This window comes from Pelophylax lessonae (assembly GCF_965119305.1).
Source record: "Pelophylax lessonae genome assembly, chromosome: 1".
NCBI lineage: Eukaryota > Metazoa > Chordata > Amphibia > Anura > Ranidae > Pelophylax > Pelophylax lessonae.
Window position 1 is genome coordinate 372609182 of NC_138768.1, and position 11874 is coordinate 372621055.

The 11874-nt window shown below is 45.3% G+C and overlaps 1 protein-coding gene across 1 annotated transcript in view; it reads right to left on the reverse strand.

The window, feature by feature from the left end:
- FXN (frataxin) overlaps window positions 1-3167 on the reverse strand; it is a 34816-nt gene extending 31649 nt beyond the window's left edge. The window contains exon 1 of the mRNA XM_082243120.1: window positions 2955-3167. Coding sequence (XP_082099246.1) covers window positions 2955-3053 — 99 coding nt within the window. The 5' untranslated portion in view covers window positions 3054-3167. The remainder of the gene's footprint in view (window positions 1-2954) is intronic.
- Between the last annotated feature and the right edge of the window lie 8707 nt (window positions 3168-11874).

The window sequence follows — 11874 nt, forward strand, 5'->3', positions numbered from 1 at the left end:
GTAAAGCTGCCCATTCTTCCTGGCACAAAGCCTCCAGTTCCTGTAAATTCTTGGGCTGTCTTGCATGAACTGCACATCTGAGATCTCCCCAGAGTGGCTCAATGATATTGAGGTCAGGAGACTGAGATGGCCACTCCAGAACCTTCACTTTATTCTGCTGTAGTCAATGACCGGTCGACTTGGCCTTGTGTTTAGGATCATTGTCATGTTGGAATGTCCAAGTACGTGCCATGTGCAGCTTCTGGGGCTGATAAATGCAAATTTTCCTCCAGTATTTTTTAAAAAACATACTGAATTCATCTTGTCATCAATTCTGACCAAATTTGCTGTGCCTTTGTAGCTCACACATCCCCAAAACATCAGCGATCCACCTCCGTGTTTCACAGTAGGAATGGTGAACCATTCATCATAGGCCTTGTTGGCTCCTCTCCAAATGTAGCATTTATGGTTGTGGCCAAAAAGCTCCATTTTGGTCTCATCACTCCAAATTACTTTGTGCCAGAAGGTTTGAGGCTTGTCTCTGTGCTGTTTGGTGTATTGTAAGCGGGATACTGTAAGGCATTTGTGTAGTAATGGCTTTCTTCTGGCGACTCGACCATGCAGCCCATCTTTCTTCAACTGCCTCATTGTGCATCTTGAAACAGCCACACCACATGTTTTCAGAGAGTCCTGTATTTCACCTGAAGTTATTTTTGGGTTTTCTTTTCATCCCCAACAATTTTCTTGGCAGCTGTGGCTGAAATTTTAGTTGGTCTACCTGACCGTGGTTTTGTTTCTACAGAACCCCTCATTTTCCACTTCTTGATTGGAGTTTGATCACTGCTGATTGGCATTCTCAATTCCTTGGATATATTTGTATATCCCTTTCCTGTTTTATACAGTTCAACTACCTTTTCCCGCATATCCTTTGACAATTCTTTTGCTTTCCCCATGACTCAGAATCCAGAAATGTCAGTGCAGCACTGGATGAAAGATGCAAGGGTCTGTCAGGAGTCCAGAAACTCATTGACCTTTTACACACACACTAATTACAAGAAAACAGATCACAGGTGAGGATGGTTACCTTTAATAGCCATTCAAGCCCCTTTGTGTCAACTTGTGTGCATGTTATCAGGCCAAAATCACCAGGGTATGTAAACTTTTGATCAGGATAATTTGTGTAGTTTCTATTGTCATTATGATTTAAAAAGAGTAAACACAGTTGATTGATAATAAATGGCTTCAGCCAAACGCCCCTTTCACACGGGCGTTCCGTATGTTTGTATATCACCCCATCCGTTTGCGGGTGATATACTGACATAATGCATGTCAATGGGATTGCGGATGTCAGCGGATGACCATCCGCTGACATCCGATTTGCGTCCTTTCAGTTCTGTTACGTTTTTTGGAAAAAAAAAAAAATCCCATTTCTTCATGAATTCAGGCCATACATATTCTTGGTAAAACAAAAATACCAAAAGGCGTATATCGATTGATTTGTGCAAACGTTATAGCGTCTACAAACTATGGAATAGATTTATGGAATTTTTTTTTTTTTTCTTGTTCTTTTACTAGTAATGGCAGCAATGAGTGACTTTTAGCGGGACTGCGATATTGCAGTGGGCAAATCAGACACCTGACACTTTTTTGGGTACCAATGACACTAATATAGTAATCAGTGCTAAAAAAAAACTGGCAGGGAAGGGGTTAACATCAGGGATGATCAAGGGGTTAAATGTATGGCCAACATGTGTTCCGGTTTGTGCTGTTTTTACTAAGCAATGTGCTGTTTTTTTCCTTCCTGCTTTGCAGTAAGAAAAAGACAGCACAATGCTGCTGTCAGAAGAGAGCCATGTGTTTGTTTACCTATACACGGGTCTCTTCGGTAATGTCTGGAGTCGATCGGTGGGTGCCGGCAACCAATTAGCCCCCGACACCCACTGATTGATTGGTGCTGCAGCCAATTGCAGCAGAGCCGTTGTGGAAGGGGCACGCTCCCTACCCCGGCGGGCAGATTGTATATTAGGTACGTGATCCGGCACAGAGCAGTCGCCCTGCCGCAGTATGTCTGCAACTGGTTAAAGTGGAAATATACTTCCATCTATTGTTTGTACCTATAATAAGGCTTACCTATAGGTACTGTAAATATCTCCTAAACATGCACCGTTCAGGAGATATTTACTGTATACAGCTGATGACCACATTGGAGAATGCGTTCTGAAGGAACGGCCACCCGTGCTGTTTCTTCAGAGCCCCGTGCTGTGACTGGCGGCTCCCGCGTGCGTGAAGTCACGTGGCTTCCAGCCAGTCACACAGCCAAGTCCGTGGACCCAGAAGGAAGATGGTTGAAGATGGATGCGGCCTACAGTGATGACAAGGAGGGGTCTGTTTGCAGTGCTTTACTTCCTCCTAAAGGTAAAAAACCTTGAGGCTTTAGAACCACTTTAAGGCTACATTCTCATGGGCGACTAGCACCGCTGCAAATTACAGCAGCAGGAATCTACTGCGACTCGTACATTCCGATGATAGGTTGGTGGTGGCTGCCTGCACTTACCTGCGGTGGTCACTGCTGGACACACTCTTACATTGAAGTAGGGGTCTGTCTTTCCCTTTGACATTTAAATCTATTTTATATTTTGAAGCAATATTAGAAAGTGAATAGCGGGACCCCCCTGGGAGGTAGGGTTACCACATACACCAGGACACATCTGAATTACACAGGTTCTGGGGCCGATATAATGAACCAAGTGAGTTTAAATGCCACCTTAATCAGCCACAGAACCTGTGTAATGATTGTGTGTCCATGAGGTGGTAACCCTACCCTGAGGTGATCACAAACATTGTTCCCCATTGGAATGCCCAATCACGTGACCCTTGTAAGGTGGGCAGACCTCACCTTATGAAAGCTGTGTAACTCATGCCCCTCCCCTGTCTGTCCTCCAGGGGTCCCCAGTTATGTAATGTCATGTACTCACTGTGTATGCGGTCCTTACACACAGCCTGGAACCACTGCTCACGGCTCTTAGATGCCTGAAACCAGCGAGAGCTCTCAATGTCCTGTATACAGACCACATTGTCCCTAGAACACACCGTGTACAGTAGTCACACCGGTGTCTCTCTCCTATACATCGGGGATCGACTTCCTGAGTCTATCGCCGTGAGAGCATTTCTGTACTCAACTCTTCACGTCTAAGCGTAAACATAGAGGCGTGTCTCTGCTGCCATCTGGTGGTAGATCTGCAATATTTCACTTTCCTGGAATGTTGGCTTCTGCTGTTTACTCCTCCTGACAGCTGGCTGCTTCAGCAGAAAGTTTCTTCTCAGTAAGATCATTGCAGCTATTGTGTGGGGCTCTGCCTGTGACAAGAACACAGGTGAGTTTCACAGCAATAGGTTGTATTTTAAAATGTTTCAGAACAGGCATTTAGGCAGGGAAGAAATTATGAAACATAACTTTATGGGAGGGGAAAGAGAGAACTTGGTGGGTGGGAGGATATGAGAACAGAATTCCATAGTAGGGATAGACCGATATATTTTTTTCAGGGCCGATACCGACATTTCAGTCACAACGTATCGGTATCGGCTGATATGGGCCGATATTTTGTACATTTAAAGTTTTGAAAAATAAAGACAATTTTTAACCAAATCTGGTACTGAACATGTTATTTTTTGTTTAATGTTTAAAGGCTGGCTTGCAGGCACCCTGTGGTGGGTGGCTGGCTGGCTGGCACCCTGTCGTGGGTGGCTGGCTTGCTGGCACCCTGTGGTGGATGGCTGGCTCACTGGCACCCTGTAGGGGGGTGGCTGGCTGTCTGGCACCCTATGGTGGATGGTTGGCTGTCTGGCACCCTGTGGTGGTGGGTGGGTGGCTGGCTGTCTGGCACCCTGTGGTGGGTGGCTGGCTGGCACCCTGTCGTGGGTGGCTGGCTTGCTGGCACCCTGTGGTGGATGGCTGGCTTGCTGGCACCCTGTGGTGGGTGGCTGGCTGGCACCCTGTGGTGGGTGGGTGGCTGGCTGGCACCCTTTGGTGGATGACTGGCTTGCTGGCACCCTGTGGTGGGTGGCTGTCTGGCACCCTGTGCAGGGTGGCTGGCTCGCTGGAAGCCTGTCGTGGCTGGCTGTCTGGCACCCTGTGGTGGGTGGATGGTTGGCTGGCACCCTGTGTGGGTGACTGGCTTGCTGGCACCCTGTGGTGGGTGGCTGGCAGTCTGGCATGCTGTGGTGAGTGGTTGGCTGTCTGGCACCCTGTGGTGGCTGGTTTTCACCCTGTGGTGGGTGACTGGCTGGCACCCTGTGGTGAGTGGCTGGCTTGCTGGCACCCTTCGGTGGGTGGCTGCCTGTCTGGCATCCTGTGGTGATGTGTGGCTGGCTGTCTCGCACCCTGTGGTGGGTGGGTGGCTGGCTGGCACCCTGTGGTGGGTGGCTGACTGGCTGGCACCCTGTGGTGGGTGGGTGGCTGGCACAGGGGCTGTGGGTAGCTGGCTGGTACAGGGCCTGTGGGTGGCTGGCTGGTATAGGGCCTGTGGGTGGGCGGGTGGCTGGCTGGTACAGGGCCTGTGGGTGGCTGGCTCACTGGTACAGTGCCTGTGGCTGGCTGTTACAGGTCTGTGGGTGTGGGTGGCTGGCTTGCACCGGGCTGCTGTGGGTGGGTGTATGGCTGTGATACACTCCCGCAAGACTAGTCCCAATTCCAGACGCGGCTGTCCAAGGTGAGGGAGGCGGCCTAAGGAGGCAGAATGACATCACGAAAACATTGGTAATATCGGCCAGTTCCGGGGCCGATACCGATATATCGCTTCTCCTGTAATTAGTCACAGCGGAAGCCAATCAGCGGGTGCCGGTGAATGGATGTCCACCAGGAACAGAGGCTGGAAGGAGCTATGTCTATGTAAACAAGGCAGGGCTCCATCTTGACGGGGGGAAGTGATGGATTTTGGAAAGAAAATCCATTACATCCCTTAGTAAAAACACCTCACTGTGTACACATAAACACTGGTTAGGCACACATTTAACCCTTTGATCGCCCTAGCTGTTTAATCCTTTCCCAGCCAGTTAGTTAGTACAGCGATAGTGAATACTTTTAGCACTGATCACTATATTAGTATCACTGGTTCCTGCAACATGTCAGAATGTCCGCCGCAATATCAGAATCCTGCTATAAGTCGCTGATCACCACCATTACTATTTAAAAAAAAAAAAAAATATTCCATAGTTTGTAGAGGCTATTATTTTTGCACAAGCCAATCAGTATATGCTTATTGGGATATTTTTTTTACCAAAAATATGTAGCAGAATACATATTAGCCTAAGTTTATGAAGAAATTCGATTTAAAAAAAAAAAAATTATTGGATGTGTTCTATAGCAGAAAGTAACGCAGTGCTGTATTGCAAAAATTGGCCTGGTCACGAATGGGGGTATATCTGCCGGAGGTCAAGTGGCTATAGCTATAGTGTATAACCACTTACCGACCTAGCTTTATCTGGCACTTTTTGTTTACAAGTTTAAATCCATATTCTTTGCTAGAAAATTACTTAGAACCCCCCCAAACATTATATATATTTCTTTTTTTTAGCAGAGACCATAGAGAATAACATTGGGGTTGTTGCAATATTGTATGTCACACAGTATTTACGCAGCAATTTTTTGGGGAAAAAAATACACTTTAATGAATTATAAAAAAAAAAAATATAGTGGGTATAGAAATTAATCACACCCGTTAAAACAGGGGACCTCAAACTTTTTAAACAGAGGGCCAGTTCACGGTCCCTCAGACACAGTTGGGGGCCGGACTATAGTTTGAAAAAAAATATGAACAAATTCCAATGCGCATATTTTATTTGTAGTGCACAAAAAAACAGGAAGAACATTACAACATTTATTGGTTTATTCATATATATATATATATATATGACCACAGCGTGCCCCCTTTCAATGCCAGAGTGACCACAGCGTGCCCCCCTTTCAATGCCAGAGTGACCACAGCGTGCCCCCCTTTCAATGCCAGAGTGACCACAGCGTGCCCCCTTTCAATGCCAGAGTGACCACAGCGTGCCCCCCTTTCAATGCCAGAGTGACCACAGCGTGCCCCCTTTCAATGCCAGAGTGACCACAGCATGCCCCCTTTCAATGCAAAGCGACCACAGCGTGCCCCCTTTCAATGCCAGAGTGACCACAGCGTGCCCCCTTTCAATGCAAAGCGACCACAGCGTGCCCCCTTTCAATGCCAGAGTGACCCCAGCGTGCCCCCTTTCAATGCAAAGCGACCACAGTGTGCCCCCTTTCAATGCCAGAGTGATCACAGCATGCCCCCTTTCAATGCAAAGTGACCACAGCGTGCCCCCTTTCAATGCCAGAGTGACCACAGCGTGCCCCCTTTCAATGCAAAGCGACCACAGCGTGCCCCCTTTCAATGCCAGAGTGACCACAGAGTGTCCCCTTTCAATGCAAAGCGACCAGCGTGCAGAGACTGCCAGAGAGACCAGTGCACTTGCCTGCAGTGGCGGGCAGCTTCTCCTCAGTCCGCCGTGTCTTCTTGAGTCCTCCTGCCCCCTCCTCTGCCAATGGCATGGGTTTGCCTTTTGGCCAATCTGAGTGGCCAGGAGGAGGATCCATGTGACAATAGCGAATTTTCATTCGCTATTGTCACACAAATGGGTGGGCTAGGGCGCAGTGCTCTGCGCCCCGGGTCCACCCTTTTCTGAAGCATATTACAGCTTCAGTGAGTGACCGACAGTCAGCCCTATGCCGATCCCGGCCGGTGGGCCGGGTTCAGGATCCTGGCGGGCCGCATGCGGCCCGCGGGCCGTAGTTTGAGGACCCCTGCTTTAAAAAAATCACATTTTGTTGCTTTGCAGCCTCAAATTAAGACAGATACAGTTTTTCTTTAATTCAGTTGTATTTACCAGTGCAACTTATAACATCTAAGTGAAAGATATAACCCCAACATGTCAGAAAAAAAAATCAAAAACAGAATCACTGAGTTGGAAAAAGGATAATCCCCCTTATGTCAGCATTTTGTTGGACCACCTTTTGCTTTAATTACAGCCTTTAGTCTGTTGGGATATGTCTCTGCTAACTTTGCACACCTAGGCTTTGAAATATTTGCCCACTCTCCTTTGTAGAACTCCTCAAGTTCAGTTAAATTTGATAGTGAATGTTTGTGGACTGCAGTCTTCAAGTCATTTCACAGATTTGAAACATGCAATGGTGTTTAAGTTTGGGCTCTGAGTAAGACATGCAAGGACATTCACCTTTTTATCCTTTAACCACTGTGTGGTCATTTTTGCTGTGTGCTTTGGGTCATTTTCATGTTGGAAGGTAAACCTTCTTCCCATTGACAACTTTCTGGCAAAGGGCAGCAGATTTTCCTCATGAATTTGATGGTATTTTGCCCCATCCATTTTCCATCTATTCTGACAAGTGCTCCAGTCCCTGCTGAAGAGAATAGGATAATAATAATAATAATAATAATAATAATAGGATATTACAGCCTCCATGCTTTACTTTTGGAATGGTGTTATTTGGATGGTGAGCTGTATTGGATTTCTGCCAGACATATAGTTTGGTGTTGAGGCCAAATAGTTATATTTTTCGCTGGGTGTACACTTATGCGATCACAGACATCGCATGTGGTTCGCACCACATTGCTGTGCAGATCACATGCGATGTCTGTGAGATGCAAATTCAGCCATAAAACTGTATGGCTGAAATCGCATCGCATTCACACCAAAATGGTGCAGTACCCTTTTTTTTTGGTCCGCACTGGAAACAGATCGCATAAGTGTACACACCTATGCGATCCGATTCCTGCAGTATTTGAAAGTTTTGACTGCGATCTGCGAGCCGATCTGGGGGGTGACATTAACTTTACATTGACACCCCTAACGGTTTGCAGATGTCAGTGTGAACCAGTGTGCGATTCTGGTGCGATGCGGGAACCAGCACTGTGTCGCAGGGTTTCCCAGATGGCACCAGTGTTAACTTGGACTTATGCCCCATACACACGTGCAAATTATCTGCAGACTTTTGTTCTGGTCTACTTTTCGTGTGTTTTTTCTTCTCTGAGCATGCCCAGTCTTGCTCATCTGACTTTTGTCGGCCGAAATCTGTACTGACTGACGAACAATCGGCCGTTCTGGTGACGGCCAACAAAAATTTTATAGCATGCACACCAGATTTTGTTCGGCCAAAAAGTCGCAGCCGGTTGTCGGAAGCATCATACTAACAAGCCGACAATCGGCCAATCGGACGTTGGCCGAAAATTTACGACAATCGGTGTGTGTGTACGGGGCTTTAGTCCAGATTTACCAGGCACAGTGAGTAGCAGGCCACAATCACAGTCCAGGGTCACATGGAAAAAATCCGGACACAGTGAGTAGCAGTCATGATCCAGCACAGCAAAGTCCGGGGGCACAGGGCAGCAATTCAGGGACTCACCAGCCAACAGTGGCCTCAGTAGAGGAAATCCAGACAGAGTGGCTGGAAAAAGAAGGTCTAGAGGACAAAGGTCCTTCACAAATCCACCGAGGTTCCTCAAAGGGCTGTGTGTCCTGGCCTCAGTTTCAGGGCCACACAGACAGTAGTTGAAGGAAGAGCAGAGAATAGAGTAAAAGTCCTGGTGTCCAGAACACCGCACCGAACAACAAGTCCCAGCAGTGCAGAAAGCAAATGTAGTCTTAGCAGTTCCATGTATTTTCTAGTTTCCTTCTAGTGGACCTGCAGCTAATCTGTCCATCACTAAATAAACTCTCAACAGACTGTCCCCCTTCTTTGTTATCTGCATTTTTAATTTAGCTAGAGACCTCACCTCAAATTCAAGTGGTGTCAATATGTCTTTCCTGCCACAGTATACAATCATTTATAGGAATTTAAATCCCAAAGGGATTAATATAGCGCTTGCTTCTAATTAATCAGGGATGAGCAATTCCTTGTTCACACACCTGAATAGTGAACAATCAGGTGGGGATAAGTTAATTAATATAGGTAATAGCAAAAAATACATATAAAAAGTGCAATGGTGCTAGATGAAATTAAAATACATCAATACATAAATATAATTAAGGTAAATTATCAAAATATTAAAACAGTCCCAATGTGAAGTTCCTTCGTGATCTTGTGAAAATAGTGCTCTAGTAAGATTTCTCCAATATTCCAACTGCTGGTATATTTGGCATAACTTGTGACATAAGGGGTGCACACTCACCGGACTTGGTGGGTCTTGAATACCATAGAGTAACAAGACCTTACGAGCTTATGGCTTCCCAAGCCTGTAGGTAACTGCTGGGCTCTGTGGTTCACTCTGGTCCGTGATACTCCTGTGTTTGGAAACCGATCCTCCAGGTCCAAATCAAAGAGAGGGACAAAAAAGTGCTCCAATAGTGCAGTACCATTAAAAGTGGTGTTTTATTAAGTTTGCCGATAGGGTAAATTGTACAAAATAAAAGACAAGCAAGTAAAAACAAGTGAATGCCAGCTATGGGTAAATGCCTGGGAATGGAGAGCGGCGACTGCCGGTTTACGTCACACCAGGCTACCCGGAAGCGTGCGGCGTGCGTTCCACCTGACGCGCGTTTGGTCAGAGCGTAATGACGTCTTCAGAGGTGGAGCCGTACGCCACTCAGAGAGCTGATCCATCATCCCTCCCCAACCGGAAGTTTACAGTATTTGGCGTTCTCGGTTACCCGTGCAACACCCAAACAAAAGAAAACTAAGTACGGACTTCCGTATTGGGGACATTACTCTTATATAGGCGACTATATAATACAATTCCACCATTTATCACATATCTACATTGCTGTATTATAATCATCCATTTATCTATGCTTTGGATAGTCTTAGACCAATAACATTATTTATATGATATTCCATTTCATTAGATCAATTATTTTATATTTTATATTGCTTAATATTATAGTGGTTTAAATAAGTGTATTAATAATACATTTTCCATAATTACCCCTTGTGGACGGGGTTACATGAGCAAAATAGGTGCTATAAGCTATAAATTAAATATATATATATATACACTATATTATGTGGACTACCATTTTATTCTATAAAAGATTTTGTAAGAAATTACTTTCCATAATTAAAATTTCCAAGTGCGTTTTAAAATTATTTAAAATATATAAAAACTTATTTTAATTAATTAATTAAGGAGCAGATTTTATACCTAGTAGGAAGATAAATAACCTATTAAGATCTATACATAAATTATTAAAAATTATTTAAAAATATAGTTTTTGTATATAAAAATTTCCAATCATATATACAGAATTATGGATTTGAAATGAAACAATTTATGTCCATGTCTATGTTCATTCCTAATGGCTGTAACGTGGAAAGTTCATAGATCCATCTGGACTCATTTCGGGATACAGCTATTCTCATGTTTTTTCCCCGCCAGTCATATTCTATTCTGTCTATTCCACATACTGATAAGCGAGTTGGATCCTGGTTATGTGTTAATCTAAAATGATTTGAAACACTATGATTTTTAAAACCTTTTTTAATATTATCAATATGCTCGCCTATTCTATACCTACCATGATACACTCCGCACTCCTCTCCCTGCACGTTACCTACCATGATACACTCCGCACTCCTCTCCCTGCACGTTACCTACCATGATGCACTCCGCACTCCTCTCCCTGCACATATTAGCTACCATGATACACTCCGCACTCCTCTCCCTGCACATATTAGCTACCATGATACACTCCGCACTCCTCTCCCCGCACATATTAGCTATCATGATACACTCCGCACTCCTCTTCCCGCACATATTAGCTACCATGATACACTCCGCACATCCTCTCCCCGCACATATTAGCTACCATGATACACTTCGCACTCCTCTCCCCGCACATATTAGCTACCATGATACACTTCGCACTCCTCTCCCCGCACATATTAGCTACCATGATACACTCCGCACTCCTCTCCCTGCACATATTAGCTACCATGATACACTCCGCACTCCTCTCCCCGCACATATTAGCTACCATGATACACTCCGCACTCCTCTCCCTGCACATATTAGCTACCATGATACACTCCGCACTCCTCTCCCTGCACATATTAGCTACCATGATACACTCCGCACTCCTCTCCCCGCACATATTAGCTACCATGATACACTCCGCACTCCTCTCCCTGCACATATTAGCTACCATGATACACTCCGCACTCCTCTCCCTGCACATATTAGCTACCATGATACACTCCGCACTCCTCTCCCTGCACATACTACCTGCCATGATACACTCCGCACTCCTCTCCTTAATAAACTATCTGTTGTCATACACTCTGCAATCCTCTCCTGAACATACTATCTGCCATCATACACGCTGCACTTCTCTCCTGAACAAAACTATCTGCCATCATGCACTCTGCATTCCTCTCCTTAACATACTATCTGCCTTCATACACTCCACACTCCTCTCCTGAATATACCATCTGCCATCATACACTCCGAACTCCTCTCCTGAACATACTGTCTGTCATCATACATGCTGCTAGAGGGAACCGCTGTTTGTTATGACCTTTCTGGTAAAGCAAAGGTCATAAAATTAAGGTGAGCAGTTAGTGGAGCATGAATGGTGGCTGCCACTGAAATTGCAAGATTTGGCATTGGTGGTGGATTATTTATTTATTATCGTTTATGGACTATTCATTTTATATCCCAGTGCAATGAATATAAATATTGTATATGGACATTGAAGCACTTTATATCATGTAGCACAGTTGTGACAATTGTGTTCATAACAATGTGGGTTTTGATGTATTCATTTTATTTGAAGTTGCACTACACTGTATAGTTGGGTTTTATCCACCTTGCCAACTGATCAGTGACCAATCCACCTTACTGCCATTCTCTCCACTAGCTTCCACTC